Source organism: Corvus brachyrhynchos, unplaced genomic scaffold (assembly GCF_000691975.1).
Source record: "Corvus brachyrhynchos isolate BGI_N302 unplaced genomic scaffold, ASM69197v1 scaffold31, whole genome shotgun sequence".
NCBI lineage: Eukaryota > Metazoa > Chordata > Aves > Passeriformes > Corvidae > Corvus > Corvus brachyrhynchos.
This window is the reverse complement of record NW_008236196.1, coordinates 3,828,408-3,844,731: the sequence shown is the minus strand read 5'-3', so window position 1 is coordinate 3,844,731 and position 16,324 is coordinate 3,828,408. Positions and strand designations below refer to the sequence as shown.

Here is a 16,324-nt window from a genome sequence, read left to right as displayed (position 1 = left end):
GGAAAGCAAAAGTGATGCCAAAGTGAAGCCAGGATGTGCTGTGGTTGCTCTGCACCAAGCAAGCGGTGGGCATGCCAGGGCAGGGAGCACTGCTGGAAGGCTGTGAACAGGCAGGGTATGGTGAGGTCTGGCCACCAGCATGCCTGTGGTCATCATGCATCTGCTGGCATTTCATGGCTGGCCCATGGCACCCAGCAGAGAGGGGATCAAAATGATGTGAATGCACAGCCTCAGAGGAGTTCAGGCAAGGGAAGTGCTTTGGCTAGCTCAGAGGAATGATACTTCGCACATCGGGTTTGGGGAGAGTGAGAAGAGCTGGAAAGCATTGTCCAGGGAGCAGATCCGGCAGCTCTCCAGTTTCAGGCAGCCAGCAATGGATCAGCTTGTTCTCAAACATAGCTTGCTCCATGCTTTTATCCCTGCTCCCTGCCACTCGCTGCAGCAAATGTGACACTTCACACCATCTCTTCACAGAAACCAGGTCGGGAGTTTCCTCTCACGAGGAACAAGCAATGCTCTGTCACCCTGAAAAAGCCCTTGCCCCAAGGCTGGGTGGGTGTCACCACACCAAAGCCACAAACATATCACCCCTCTGCAGGGCCACAGATCCCAGCTGTGCAGGAGCACGCAGAACCCCACCCTGCCACATGCGGGTGGATGGCCATGTCACACCTCCAGGGGCAGAGAAAGATCTTAAACTCCGGCCTCTGTTTCTGACCAACCAACCCCACTGCAAAGCCACAGGGCCACCATCCTGATCTGCCTTGAGCATTCCTTCTCTACCAGCACAGCACATTACTAACAGAGATGGATAACCCAGATAACCCACATTATCACCAAAAATCCTTTTTTTTTTCAAGCAAGGAAGAGCAATGTCTCGCAGCTGTTAAGGCCTTCTAGTTGCATTTCAGTTTGAAAAAGCTGTTGGCATTTCCAAAGTGAAATCCTGTTATTTTGGGGTCTAGTTGTCACCACTGTTTGCCCAGTCAGCTGAGCAGTGCTGCTCCATCAGACACACTGCTACTCTCACTCCCCTGTGCTCAGCCCCTGGGGACAGGCTCTTCCTGGGGGCAGGTGCAGCACAAACAGAGCCCACCAGCTTCTGCCAGGGCTGAGCAGGAGGTGATGCCTGCTTTCAGTTGATCCTCCCTTTGCATCTGCTTCTGGAAATGTGCATAGACTCAGGCTTGGGATTTCCCAAACTTTCACCCTGACTGGTCCATGGGCTGCCATCCAAAGTCTGAATTCATGTCACGGCAGCTGACGGCGCTGCTAATGGACGTTGGGACCATGGGACTGATACAAAGTACTACATCACCTCACCACATTCTAGCTAGGCTTTTTCTTTCACTAATGTGAGTAGCTAAGATCGCAGAAGCAGCTTGTGCTGATGGAGAGTGAAAGAACCTCATGTGTCTGTATGTGAAGTTATTTTGTTCTACAAAATCCACTAAATTATAATCACAGTAGGTGATCCATCCATTCACAGAGTTCGAAGGACTGGGGAGGGTTCAGGATGGGTACCAATTTCTCACAAGCTTCATTTCCCCCAAATGAAGTTTATAAAAACCAAACAAATGAACAAACAAAATGGCCCACAAAAAGAGTCTTCCTGGGGAATGGGGGAGGAATAAAACCCACTTAGCTTTCCAGCAGCCACTGTGCTTATTCTCAGTGCTGGATGGCCATGCTGCACATTGTAATGGGCTCCTGAAAATCTGGCAGCTTCTGGAAGAGTTGCATAGGTGGATGATATACCTTTTAGTAGAGCCTGTTTACCAGCCGCAGGAAGAGGAGCTTGTTGAACTCCACAGGGAAACTGTCCCTCCCCCAAGACAGACATGAGGTAAGGAGGGAAGGAGGAAGGGCAAGCCACGAGGCCATGGGTCTTGCAGGTTCAGTTCTGTCCTTGGGACCTCTTTTCCCTCAGAGATGGAAAGGCTACGGTCCTGTGGGAGAAGGCTCCTCTCCCAGTGCTGTGGAGGTACTGTGGAGGTCAATTTGCTTGTTAGCTTGCTTTTGAGGGAGTTGATGAGATCACATCCATAGGCATAACGTTCCCCTTGGTGGAGCAGCTGTGATGGAGGCAGTAGAGCAGAACAATTCAACCCACTGCTTGTAGAAACTACAGATATTCAACATTCATTCGTGTTGGCTAAGTCCCAACACAAACTCTATGCATCAAAGCAACACTGTGACAGATCAATTTTTCTGGACTCAAGGATGGACCCCTCGGAGGAGCTGCTAAGCCAACCTCACATTAGTATAGTACCACTGGCTTCAGTAAAATTACACTAGCAATGAACATAGCCCATTAATTTCTACCTGAAGTGCGACTATGCCCTCTTTCCACTTTTTCCAGAATGCCCACAGGGAAAACAACCATAGGCAGGCTCAGCCCCAAGTCCCCACTGGAGTCCCAGGTCCCATGAACCAGCCTTTGGTCCCACGCATACCTGGTCCAGTGGAGAGTGTAGGCCCAAGTGCATCACAGGAGGCAGCAGCACCAGACAGAGCTATCACTTAAACTGTGTCTCATTTCTGACATTACCTGGATCCAGATCACATTGCTACAGACTTTATTCTAACCACTGAATATAAATGAAACATGATCAGAAGGACACATCCCAACTTGAGACTTACAACTCTTTGGCAACACAACATCTTGGTGGTGGTGTAGCATTTCAGACCCAGTCCCTACAGCGACTGCAGCAGAGTAGGAGCACACTGCAGCAATCTGTATGCTGCTAAAGGCAGCACCCTGGTGACATTAGACAGCAGTACTGAAGCTGTGGTTGGAAAGGCTGGAAGGAGACCTTAAAAGGCATTATTCGTCCCATCTGCTAATCAGCAGGTGCTGTTTTACTGGCATTGGATGCTACATAACTTTCTTAAACTTCCACTTAATAAACCTTTACCTGCAGTTCTCTCTCCATGGGCATCCATCAGTTATTAAACATCTCTGCAGCCTCTTGAGTGAATGGACAACAAAGAGGGCAGAGACCAGCTGGATCCCTAATGTGCATTTTATAGGGAGTAGAAAGGAAGGGGGGTGCACTTGCTTGACAACAGATGAACAGCAGCTTCCTCAGCCCTAATATTGCGCATTTGCCTGGAAGGCCTGGCCTTGGCCATAGGCTCAGATCTCCTCTCCCCACCCTAACAAATGCTCCTACAGCTGCTCACCCTGACAGGCCTCTCTGAAACCTCCCTCCTTGGTGTGGAGTGAGACATGACACACAGTGGGCTCAAAGAAGTACCACTTGGCTGGTTGGTGTCATTGACAGGTTCTGCACAAGCAAAGGGCTAGGCACTATCTGGGAAGCTTCCACGGTGCTGAAAGATAGATAAATGGGTGGTGATGTGTCTTGATGATCATCTAATCCACAGCTTCTCACACACTCCTCTCTCTCTTTCTCTCTCTCTCTTTTTCTCTAGTTCAGAAAAGCTGGAGAGCTTTTAAGTACCTGACAAGTATACTGACAGCAACTGGAAACACCAAATAGCCCACACTCATTGTCCAGCCTTGCAGCAGTAAGGACTCAGCCCTCTTCTGGGTTGCATTAGCACCGTGAAGGGCCACAAAGAGGAACTGGTAGCATTCTTGCCTCCCTTTTGGTATGTGAGGAAAGCCTGCTGCTGAGTGCAGTGCTGAGCCTGACTCTCAGCCCATGGAAAGCTGCAATGTTTGAATGATGTATGGAAAAAAACAAAGCCATCTGACTGCAGAGATCCTCCCAGTTATTGCCCCCATCATACTGACAAGCATCCAGCTTTGACCTTCCCAGAGGGTGATGTGTGCTGCCCTGCTTTCCTTGTGTAAGAGGCCAGCAGCTCTGTATACTCCACTCACTTTGAGAGATCTTCTGCACCAGAAATGAGGACACAGCCACCCTGACAGACCAAGGCATTGCTTGCACATTTGGTCCTCTCCCCTTGCCTGGGCCAGGCTCAGAGCAGGAGTGACATACTCACTACACAGTGAAAACTTCTGCATCGCCACTCAAGCCAGGGTCTGGTGAGGGAGATCAAGACTCTGGGATTGGTGAAGAGAAGGCTACAGATAATAGGCTTGCTTGTGTCAGGAAGGCCATGAGAAAAAAGAACAGAGCGAATTAGACTCACCAGTCAAAGGAGGAGAAGTAATGGGATTAAGATACAACAGGGAGAACTCAGGTTAGATATAAGGGAGAAGGCTATCCTGAGAGGAGCAGATTGGGCCATCGAATGACCTGCCAAAGGAATCATCACCACCAACACGGGTACAGCAGAGAGCAGACACAAGTCTCAGGAAGAGCAGACACCTGACCAGTGCTGGGTGACGTGTATGTGCCAGGAGATGGGACCACTCCACCATGGAGAGGCTGTGCGCCAGAACAGGGACAGGCCATCTCTGGGTATCTGTGCTCATAGCCTGAGCCATAAGGAGAATTATAGCAGCTGCCCTTGGCCCAGGGCACTACGGTCTCTCAACAACCCTTAGGAGGAAACCCTCTTTGCCAGCAGTGTCCCATGCCAGGAGACAGAAGGGAGAGCCCAGTTTTCTGCTCTGAACTTTCCTGCCTGACTAGACATGCCAGGATGAACCCTAGTTTCAGTCTCTCCTCTTCAGCTCCACCACTTCTATGTCAAGCCACCAGGCAGCTCCTGTCCCTGTTGCCCAGTCCTGCTCCCCTACCATGTCCAAGTGCACCATCCCCCTTTCCTGAGCCTGATGCAGGGCACAAATGTCTTCCCCCTTGAGAGAATGGAATTGGATAGACCAGGGGGGCAGCTCTACCAGGTGCATTGGGGTAGCAGGGCCAAGAATATGAGGGAGGGGATCTCTGAGAAATCCTGGCATGCAGTGGGGAACACTGGCTAGAGAGGTCCCACTTCTCAGGGTACTGTGGGTCTGGAACAGCCACAGACAGCAGCATTGGGACTTCAGCTGGGACCACAGCTGGGACCTGGCTGCAGCTGGCACCATATACATGGGGAAGGTGTTCAGCAACAGGAGGACTGTATGGATCCTTCAGGTCAGAACAGCAGCTGTGCCTCAAAGATCCACCTGGATAGACCACCTCCAGAATAAGATTTCATAGGTGAAAATGGGGCCAGAGGAACAAGGCAAGGCATTCCCATGGAAAGCCCCAGAAAGAACCAAGGACACAGTGCCTGAAACTCTGCTGCAGGTGCTAAAAGCCGGGGGCGCACAGAGACCCTGCTAATCTGTCCCTATTGTGAAGACTGTCTGCCCCAGGGAACTAAAAGGCCTGCCAAAACTTAGATAAATCCATCTGTCCATGGCACCTTGGATGCTGGAGATAGAAAGATGAGCCATTACAGCCTAATTTAAGCAATGTGCAGGAGACTTCAAAGAGAACACATCAGGAAGGACATGTGGGGATCTCATTCCTCACTAATGACCCGTTGCAGCTCCACTGTCTCAATTCACTGGGACATACAGGCACACGCCATTATCTCCCCAGAGTCACGGGAACACTGAGCATTGGCCTTGGCTTACATTAGGCCCTTGGAGAGAGAAGCATGAGTGCACAGCAAGCCAAATGTCATTACTAAGCATGGAAATCCCAGGGCTGCTTTCGCCCAGTCTGAATCTGTGCCAAAAATAATGAGAACAAAACGCAGAGAGGGATGTGCCCACACCGGAGACCTTATGCTTCTCTGTCCTCCAAGGGACCCTCTTCTTTAAGCCAGCATCTAGCTCTGGTAGTGAAAGTACGGGCAGATGCTAAGACAGAATCATAAACACAGTGAGATTTTAAGGAACTTCAAACCACCGCTGTTTGTAGTTCAGCACCTGAGATCCAGGAGGACAAGGTGACTCGGAGGGCAAGAGACACTAACCAGGATACGCAGGGCATGAAGAGCAGAACAGACTGCTCTGGGGAAAAGACAAGTGGAGCCCTACAACACCCACAGGTGCTGACCACTCCAGGCTTGCCAGCAAGACATGACTTTCAGAAGAGGACCAGTGTGGTACACGGGTGCATTTGCAGCCTCCTCAAGACCTGGGAGGCAAAGCAGTACGGCAGCATGATGAGAGAGACAGACTCCTCATTAATAGCTGGCAGGAGGAAGACGGCTGGACAAAATACAGTGCCTCACTGTTTGCCCTTCTGCGACAGATGGGGAGGCAGACACCAAGCTCAAATGCCCAGGTGCCAATGGACTTGCCCTTGTCACCCAAGACCTGCTGCTCTTAGCTGTTGTTCGCCCCAGCTGATGAGGGAAGCGGGGTGAGGCTGAGGAGTAGTGCTGTCTGGAGAAATCGCTGCCCGATTTGGCATGCACTCCCCCAAAGAGCTGACTGGAAAGGAGACAGCTTTTCTGAGAACAAGGACATGAGACCTGGGGATGTGTTGCTGAAGGAGGAAAAGCTGGGTGTCTGCATGCTGCAGACACTGATGCAGCTTCAGTGACACAAGGGCTCTTTGCCCAATGTCACTGAGATCCTTTCCAGCAGGGTGGAAGGGACAGCACAAAGCTCAGAGCAACCTGCCCTGACAAGAGCAAGGCAGAAGAATCCAGTAGCTAATGAGCTACACAGAAGTCACCTCACTTCTCACAGCCTGACACCTCCCTGCAAAAACCTCTGTCATGCAAAATATTGAGTTTTAATCAGGTTCTCCTCTAATGTATCCCTGGCCTCTGTTCTACAGAGCAGCCCTCTTGGCAGATGCCTCCCGCACAGGTCCTGCACCAATAGCGGGGTCCCACAGAAAGGGAATCCTTGTGCTGCTCCTCCTTTCCCAAGCCCAGGTTCCCAATGCTCCAGCATGCTTTTGCATTTGTCCCTCCTATCCCCTCAGAACTCTCAGCCAAAATGAGGCTTCCAGGAGCCTACAGCTCAGAGACCCCAGCCACAGGCCCAGCTGGATCTCATGCAAAATTCACTCCTGCAGACATGCACCAACCTGCTGCTCCATTATCAATAGGTGAACTGCAGCTGAACCTACCAGAGACTTCCTTGATGCTTGGCTGAACCAATTAGCACTCACTTCAAAGCCAGGAAGGGTCCCCAGCCACTTGATGTGCCACCTGATACCACGATGTCTGTCCCAGTGCCATCCTCTTCCCCTTCCCCAGCTCACCAGGGGCCTCCCATTTTCTCTTTCCAGCTGAGCCCTTCTCCAGCAAACACACCAGCAGCACTGCAGATCTTTGCTCTTTGCTCCATCTGGATTTGCACATTCATCCCTTCCCCAGTGCTGCATGCCCAAACAGAAAACCCTTTACCAAGGGGATGCTGACTCACAGCTGGCACGCCGAAGCTTCCTAAGGAGCTGAGCCTGGGATCCTCTGGAGGCAATGCCATTCCCAGCAGTGAGAACAAAGTAACAGTCGGAGCATGGTCTAAAAAAAAAAGTGGGGAGGGTGGGGAATGGTCAGGGGGGAAGGGGAAGAGCTGGATTTGTGGCTTTCAGCCTTTGCTCTAACCTTCCGCTCAGCTCCATGCGCCTGGGTACCCCTGACCTTCCGTCACAGGCAGCGACACCCTGCTCCCAGGGACCCGTTCTCCTCCCCTCTGTGAGGGGTCTTGCTCCAGTGTGGGAAGCAGGGTGGGCAGAGGTGCAGCGAGGTGCTTTTTGGTGGCTGCTGGTTCCTTGGAGCACGAGCCAGCCTGGAGCCAGGGCTGGGAGCCAAAGCCACCCCCTCCCTGCATCGGGCCTGTCATTTTATTCCCCCCTTTGGGTCTTGATACCATGAATTACGGTTCTGCGGTCGGTTTGGTTGAAATTTTTTTTTTTTTTTGCATGTAGTCTAGAGTTCTGTGCCGTGTCAGGGGGAGCATCAGCATCCAGCCCTCTGGGAGGTCAGAGCCACAGAGGGAGAAGCTTTTGCTGGCTGCTGGAGCAGGATGCCATGTCCACTCCATCCTGATGTCCTCCTAGGCTACCCCCCTGTGCTCTGCTTCCCAAATCCTGCACTGGCTCAGGCCAGGCAATGGACAATGAGATCTCACCGCCTTCTGCTTTCACAGTGAGGTCTCCACGCAGGACCCATTGCGATGGAGGTGACGGTGGTCGTGGTTCAGGCAGCCTTCGTTGCGGTGTACAATGAGGACGGGGAAGTAGAGGGCATCCTGATAAGGAGGGGGGTCTTCCTCCTCCACAGTCACCTGGCTGGAGAGGCGTGTCTGCTCGGTGGGGCAGCTCTGCTCGTTCAGGCTGCCACTCCGGCTCTGCCAGAGGCAGCTGCGGCGCGAGCCGTACAGGCGGCCCAGGGAGAAGCGGCTGCTGCTGAAGGGAATCCTGGGACTGCCATTGCAGATGCTCAGAGCACTGCGGGAGAAGATGGAGGAGCTGCTTATAGTCCTGTGGCACCGCTCACAGTTCTGCCGGTAGCCCCCGTAGCGGCAAGCAGAGTAGCTGGTGCAGCTGGAGAGCCCCACCAAGTCCATCAGGACTGCTTCCGAGTAGCTGGGCACCAGCTGCTGGTTGGATCGTATGTGCCACTCCAGCTCGGTGCTGTCCACCGTGTTGACACGGGGCATCCTCCGGCAGAAGGAGCGCTCCTCGGCCGGTGTCACTGCCACGTAGTCGAACCCAAAGAGTTTTTCCACGTGGTAATGGACATAGGAAGTGCGGTACTCATTTAGCACCCGCAGGGGCCAGGATAGGGTCAGCAGAGCTGCCACCCAGAAGACGTAGTGAGATACGTACCAAGGCAGGTTGTCTGGGTCGGAAAAGGCCACCATGTATTCCTTGAAGTCCACATTTTTGAGGTGCATCCCCTCCCTGGCCTCCATGTAGTCGTCTAGGCCCTCGTTTTCCGTGAAGAAGCGGGCCCGCTGGGTCAGATAGGAGTTCTCGGACTCCACATTGGCAAAACTGAAACACTTGGTGAAGCGGAGCCGTGTGGCTGGGTAGCTCTCCAGGTCAATGAGGTCCTTGGAGATGTCCTTAACTCCACAGTTGGAATAATCAAACTCAGCCTCTGCCACGTGGGTGTTGACTCGCTCGTGGTACACTTGGGTGGTGGTGTAGGCGTCCCCGTTGCGGTAGCGGGTAACCTGCCGAGTTCTGCGCACGTAGTGGTAGCTGATGGCCTTCCACCAGATGCAGGGGGTTGCCTGCTGCATCCGCTGCACACGCTCGTGCACACTCTCCACGTCTACCTTGTACTGCAGCTCGTTGCGTGTGTAGCAGTGCCAGCACTCCACCAGGTACACCACATAGAGCATCACCAGGAAAGCCAAGGGGATGTAGACGTAGCCGTTGGAACAGGGGCTGTCATGGTACATCATGGACTTGCCCTTGTAAGCACTGTCAAAGGTCAGCCGGGTCACCTTGGTGACGTGGCACCAGGTCATGGCTCCCATGCAGCCATACATGAGGAGGGACAGCAGCAGGCATTTCCAGTGGGACTCTCGGCACAGGGACTTGCTGAGAGACTGCTTCACCGGCCGCTGCTGCTCCGGGGGACCAGGGAGAAGGAGAAAGAAAACAAGAGAGGAGTCAGTAGGCTGCAGCGGCAGGGGAAGGGGAGCAGGCAGCAGGGTGCTGAGGTAGCACCTATAGCTCTGCGAACAAACAGCAGATGCCATGGGGCTCCCGGCCTCGGCGGGCAGGGCAGAGGCCCAGATCTCTCACAGGATGACAGTCATGCAGTGCAGGCAACTGTCACCCCCACTTCCCTTTGTGGTGCTCTGCCCCTCCCTGGGAGACAGAAGGAGCCCAGATGGACATGGGGGAGAGTGGCAGAGGACAGCTCTGTCAGCCACACCCTGGGCATCCCCCTTCTTCAACAGGGAGTAACCCCTACCATCGCCACTTCCCAGGGAGAGGTCATGGAGCACAAGAAAAGAGCCTGGGTGATCTCCTCCACATTCCTCAGCTTTTGCACCCACCCCACCAGCACAGGGTGACGGGGGTCCCCTCTTCTACTGCCTCTGCCCTGTGCATTGAGAATGTCTCCTTTTGCTTCACAGCTGGTTGTGAGTCGTCCCCTCCATCCCTCCCCATGCATCCCAAGCAGCAACTGCAGGTGTGAGCCCCCATTTCCGTTCTCCTCAGGGGCAATGTCAGAGGCTCCAGCTCTAACTGATGTCATCCCACCTAAACCCCTCACCACAGCTCATCCCACTGCACAAGTGTCTCCCCTGCTTCCCAGTAATGACCAACAGCAACATTCCAATTTCTCCCACCGGGGCAGCACAAGCTGCCTGGGGTGCTTGTAAGATGGAGAAACAGACCTTCTGCAGCTGGGAACGTCTGTGTTTGGTAATGACAATTCCCACTACAACACTTGGCAGCCTAAGGAGCTCTGAAGTGCTTCTCAAGTGCTTCATAAACCACACCAATGAGAAAGTACTTTTCCATGATTGAAATGCAGTCACCTCTGGTAGGAGAGAAAGCAAATATGGAGTAACATCCTAAAAAGTGTCCAGGCTGGAAGAGAGGAGCATCACACCAATCTGCAGCAGCAAGGAGGGCAAGAGGCCACTCATAGCTGCTGGCAAATATCCCTGCTTGCACTGGGATTCAGCTGTGACAGCCCACACTTCTGAAAAAACTGCTCTCAGGTCTTTCATGGTGAAGAAAAAGCAAAACTTCAACAACAGGACTTTTTAAAGGGATTGCACTGGTGCCTTTACCATAGGAACAGTGCAGAGTTTCACACAAATCCACGAAAAAACTTGGTTAAGGAAACCTCTGTCTCTCTGCAACACTCTGAGTCTCAAGTATTGACCCAGCTTTGTCTGTGAGATGTAACATTATCCCACCCAAAGAAAGAAGAAGCAAAGAAACTATTTGCTTTCTTACACAAAAGATTTCATCCAGCAATCTCCAAAGGTGCAACCTGAGAGAGGGGGTCAAGAACCCCAGCCTTGCACAGATGCCACAAAACTCACTCAGAGGCTTTGAGCTTTGCTCTCCCTCTGCACCTGCAGGCAGCAGCAGCTCCTGAGATCACCTCCACCGTGGCAGGGGCCAACACCAGCTGTAATGACACCACTCAAGGTGCTGCAGTCCAAGCCTGGCTCCATTATTCTCCACTCCTGAGCACGCTGGGCTGGAGAGGTCTCTCATCCAGGAATCCCAAACAACTGAATGGGCTCACACTGTTAGAAAGTGGGAGGGGCACTTTCACTCTGGCATGAAAAGGAAAATTAAAGCAAGAACCAGAGATCACAAGGCCACCAGCAGGTCTAGGGACAGATCTGGGCCTCTTCTTTCCTTTAAGAAATGCATCTTGCTCTCCTGAAGAGCCCCTCATTCCTGGCTTGGTGCTCTAGAGCCCCACAGGCCAATCTTTCCTCCCTGTCCTTGTCAAAGCCTGCCAGTGGGACTTCTGTCACTGCACTCAGCAGGGCTGGATCCAGCCCAAATCTCTAGCAGAGGTTTCTCTCCTAGAAGCATGGAGCTCCCCTGCCTGCCCAACCCAACAGCCAGCCTGTGATGAGAAAAGCAGGTGGCACATCCAGAGAAACCACTGTTGGCAAGGGGAACGGTGGTACATCCCACTGGCAGTCCCGAGCATCAGCTGAGCTCCCCTCTTTGAAGCCACCAGCTGAGAGCAAGAGCTGGAGACAGACAGAGCCCAGGGCTGGCACACGGGGTCATGCTGGTCTGCAGGCAACTCAGAGAGGTCCAGGGTGGCTCTGCTGGCAGTGCTGGAATGAACACACGTGCAGCCCAGTCTTCCCAGTTCAACTGACCACTGCAGCAGCCTCACAGTCATGGGGCAAGAAGGGAACCCCAGCTAAGAGAAAAAGGAGTGAGGAGAAAAAGAGGGGGCCTTTCAGGAGACAGAGCCAGCCAGCTGAGCTGTGCTCTCCCTCCTGAGGTCAATGCTGCAGTTACAGGAGCGAGCTCAGATCCCTCTGTCTTTGCTTGGTTGCAGCACAGCTCTCCCATGCTGGAATACTGTACCACTACCCAGGCAGCTAAAGGTTTCCTCTCTCACTGCTGCCTTCTGCGTTGCAGGCTTTCCCTGGCAGCAGCAGCTCTGACTGTGAGGATCTAAAGGAGCTGCTCAGCCAAAGGAGGAGCGTGGGGAGGGTCGGAACAGGGGCCTTGGAGTGGTACACACCAAACCCAGGGTGTCTGTGGGGTGTAAATGCTGAGAAACAGCACCTTGTTCAGGAGGCAGCTCTGCAAACGGAGCACAAGGAATAAAGCAAAGCATCCAGCTCATTCATTTTCCAGCTGAGGAAGGGGCACCAGAATGACAAGTCTTTGGACACGTCTGTCTCAGAAAAGCAAATTCCACCTCACAGTCACTCCCCAGCCCTTCACATTCCGCACTGCCTGTGTTGCGGGAGAAGGGCGATGCTGGCTGTCACCCTGCAGAGATGTAGGCAAGCCCCATTGCGGTTACCCACCCAGGGCAGGGAGCACAATGCAGCCCAGGCTTGGTTCCAGGAACTGTGTTAGCAGGGCTCTAGTCCACGCATTAGTCTCCTCCTAGGACTACGCAGTACTTAGATACTGCGGTGCTTTTACGGGGTCACACTAACCCCTGCTGTAAACTGTTTACAACCCGGTTTTGTCCTAGGCTTTTGAGGTGAAACACATACACCTCAGCGACACTGGTGGGGTTTCCAAAAGCTGATCAAGTGCCAATGACGGGATATAACCACAGCAGAGACGGAGGAGGAGCCAGATGCAGAGTCTAATCCCAATAGGAACTGCAGCATCCCTGCTCCTCTCCCAGGCTGCATAGGGCTCACAGGAGCAAACAACCAGGTCCACAGATTCCCCCGCAGAAGCAGCTGAATAAGGTTGTCTCCTTGAGCTCTTAACCAGCCTCGGATAAGTCCAGCATAGCAAACAAGCAGATGAAAAAGCTGGGGAAAGAGAAATCTGTCTCAGAACAGTGTCACTAGGAGGAGAGCAGGCACTGATATAAATGCCATCGTCATTTGCCATTGCTGCAGTCTGATGGAATGAGGCAAAAGACTTGTCCTACTTCACCGCAAACAGGGTTTCCCTCCATCACCGGAGCCTCCCTCACTGCTTAGGCTCCAGCAGTGGAGAGTGGTAAGCAAATCTGCTACTGCAGGTGCACTGAAACATCCCTGCAGTGCTAGGGGGTAAAGCTGGCCATAGCTTGGCTGAACCTGTCGTGGGATCTCAATCGGCTCCCTTCTCTGTGCTTCAGTTCACCACACAGAACGCACGGGGCAACCCTTAGCAGGTGCTAACTGTGACACATCTCGGGAAAGGCAAGTAGGCTGCTGCTAGGGCCTCCCCTCCCTCCTGCCTGGCACTGGCCTCTGACATTGCCCCTGAGGAGAATGGAGATGGAGGCTCACACCTGCAGTTGCTGCTTGGGATGCATGGGGAGGGATGGAGGGGATGGAGGGGACGACTCACAACCAGCTGTGAAGCAAAAGGAGACACTCTCAATGCACAGGGCAGAGGCGGTAGAAGAGGGGACCCCCATGACTGCTTGTGCTAAACTCCTTTGAGATATGGGGGATCCTCTTCTTAAAAAACAGCCTCAAGGGGACCAACATGCCCAGCACACCAGTGGTCAAGCTCATGGGTCAAAATCCCTTAATCACCCCTGCAACCTTGACCCTGCAACTTTGAATACTGAAACCCTTCAAGTTCTTCAAGCTCCTCTCTGCATCATCAGCCTGGCCCAGGTCCCATCCACTGTCCCCTTTTTTAACATGTGTTTCCATGCTACCACCTCCCATGCCTCTCACCCGCCTCTTCCTGCAGAGACCTCCATGAAATCTCCGATTCATCCCCAGAATGCTAATCCTTCATTTCCCGGGATGGCCTAGGGTTCAGAGGGTTAGGTGTCCTAGAGACAGTCCCTCTAGAGGGCTGAAAAAACAACCAAAAAAAGCCCCAGAGCAGCAGCCCAAAGGCCCAGGTAGCTCCCGAGTGCCAGGTGGTGGCAGCAGCTTGCAGGGGACTCCAGAGGGACTCCTGAGCATCAGTTTCCATGGCTCTTCCCTAGGATTCACTTACATCATACAAGAAATGAGTAAGCCCTGATCCCTTTGACCTCAAATCCCCAGAATAAGGGAGGTAGGGAGGATCCAGTCATTTCTAGGAATTACCACTGTCTTCCAAGGCTCTGGACAAACACTGGCAACTCCTGGCCAGGATGGTCCCAGCAAATACCCACATCACATACCCCATGCCTACAGCCCCGGTTCAGGAACTACCTGCCTAGAAGAAAGAAGTGGCTCAGTCCCAGGCTGGCAGTGTTGCCAACTGCAGAGGACAGAGGAAGGCTGAGCATCTACAAGCCAGGGAATCCTGCCAGCAGTCAGCTCCTGCAGTGGTACCAAGGTCTCCATTTTACACAGCAACTTGGAGGAGGGCTGCTTCCTTCTATCAGATCCCACCTGAGCAGCAGGACAAGGACATATTTTTGCTTGTTCCCGGGATGAAGACCTTGTCCCTTGACATTTCCTACCCTCCAAGTACGAATTGATGAGTAAAATTCAGTTCACCACCACTAAATGTAGGTGTAGGCGTGTGATGCCAAGAGGGAACAAGGGCTCAGTCAGCTCTGGCTAGTAGCTCTTGCTACTTGCCTTGCTGGGACAAGCTGAGGAGCACCTGAAGCCCTGCCTGGCTTCCTGGCTCCTAGACACAGCAACCTGAGATATCAAGATGAGGCACCTTCAAACAGGACAGAGCACATTTCCCATTTTCCAGACATCTCTTCTGGCTTCCCACTCACCCTGGCCAATGGACCCTGACATGTGGGATTCAGCCACACTGCAGGGACATTCAGCAGTGCTGGCACCAGCAGTTGGTTCTGATGGAAATGAGGACATTGCACAGCCTGTATGGCATTACATAGGAACTAGAGGGGAGGAGGAACATTCTCCCCTCCTGATAGTTCTGAAGACAAGAGGATTGCACTAGTCAGTCCATGAATCCGAGCTCGCCACTAAAATCTCTCCTCATTGCATCAGATGAGATGCCAGCAAGCATGGCACTGTCAGGAGAGGCTGCAGCTTCCCTCTCCTCCGTCAGCTGCTACATGCAAGTCTGCAATAGCTTCTGGCCACAGGAAGGATGCCCTTAGCCTCAACAGAGCAGGTCATGGACTACAGCCTTTCTGCCTGCTCCCATGGAGTATTACACTGACACCATAGTGGGCAGCCACCGTGGACCAACCGAAGCCTGGACAATCTCATAATCCCTGCAAGCCATGGGGCACTGTAGGTGAGGGAAACTCATCTGGGTGCTATCCCTGCTACACTTCTTTCACCCAAACTGGCTCTTGCTCTGGCACCCTGAAAAGTCTGTGCTGTCTTCAAAGTAGCACCAGCACTGCCAGAGCAGCAGCAGTAAGAGACCCCATCACAGCATGGCACAAGCATATCCTTGTGCTAAAAAAGCACCTCACAGTTTAGCTACCCTCATCAGGATCTGTTTGAAGAGCTGGGCTCAGGTCATCAGCAGTTGTTGAAAGGAAGCAGGAAGAGAAGAACAGACACAGAGCAGAGTATACAGTATTTGTACAGCTTCACAGTCCTTGAACTTCAGCATTCCTCTCATGCAATTATTTATATCTAAATATAAATCTGTATATATAGAATAACTGTGCATGGGTATGCATGTTCTGCCCAAGCCAAGGAGGCAGAGAATACCAGGATTATGCAGCACTCACAAACTGCAGCTCCTCAACAGCAGAAGGGGAAGTGATGCACCAGCTTCTGAGTACCCCCCAAGCTGCCCTTTGAGCTGTGGTCTCACCAGACAGGACAGCCCACCACACCAGGAGAACGCTGCCCTTCCTACACTGCCTAGCTGCTCTCCATGGGTCAGCAGCCCCATGGCATAAGGTGAGTCTCACTAGTCAGTGCAGTTGCTCTCTTCTTGGGAAGCCCAAGCTGTAAGCAGGAGCTGTAGAGGCAGACAAAAGGGCTGGCACACCTGCCTCCTGGTGCTGCTCCCGAGGCACAGGACACCCCACTCGTGACCCTGTATGGCATCTACTGCCTAGACTCCAGAAAAGTCATCTGGTGAGGGAGACTGCAGCACACCTGGAGGCCAGGCTGCGCTGTACCTGGCCTGCCCCAACCTGCACCTTCCAGTTTCCCTAGATAACCTCCAGCTGGGAGCAGCCACCAGCAACAGCCCTTGACTTTGCCATGTCCCCAAGCCCTCTACCCTGCTGCCCACCGAGTCTTCCCTCACAGTGCCCCAGGCAGCTGTGCCACATCCCGGATGCCCCCAGAAGCCAGCACACAGCAAGGAGGGGGTCTCCACGTCCACTTCTCCCAGGCATAACAGGCTCTGCCCGTGGCAGTAAGCCCAAACGGTGCCCCGCGCTTCCCGTTTGTGATTTTCTCCCTTCCTCCTCCATCCCGGCCACTCCGGCCCCGGCCCCC

At 53.1% G+C, this 16,324-nt stretch overlaps 1 protein-coding gene across 6 annotated transcripts; it reads right to left on the bottom strand.

The window, feature by feature from the left end:
* Window positions 1-417: 417 nt before the first annotated feature.
* Window positions 418-9,568, bottom strand: TMEM151B (transmembrane protein 151B). 6 transcript variants are annotated; one of them, XR_001864046.1, is made up of 2 exons: window positions 6,963-9,568; window positions 418-2,075 (listed from the first exon to the last, which is right to left on the bottom strand). XR_001864046.1 is itself a non-coding variant. In XM_008640349.2 (2 exons), the coding sequence occupies exon 1, from the start codon at window positions 9,551-9,553 to the stop codon at window positions 7,982-7,984; it is 1,572 nt and encodes a 523-aa protein (XP_008638571.1). In that variant the 5' UTR covers window positions 9,554-9,568; the 3' UTR covers window positions 418-7,359; window positions 7,970-7,981. The 6 variants fall into 6 exon arrangements, 1 of the variants encoding a protein (XP_008638571.1); XR_001864049.1 differs by having other exon boundaries at window positions 7,243-9,568; XR_001864048.1 differs by having other exon boundaries at window positions 7,262-9,568.
* Between the last annotated feature and the right edge of the window lie 6,756 nt (window positions 9,569-16,324).

Bases quoted from the DNA above. Each gene is read 5' to 3' on its own strand.
- TMEM151B (XM_008640349.2), bottom strand. From the start codon at position 9,553: ATGGCATCTGCTGTTTGTTCGCAGAGCTATAGGTGCTACCTCAGCACC.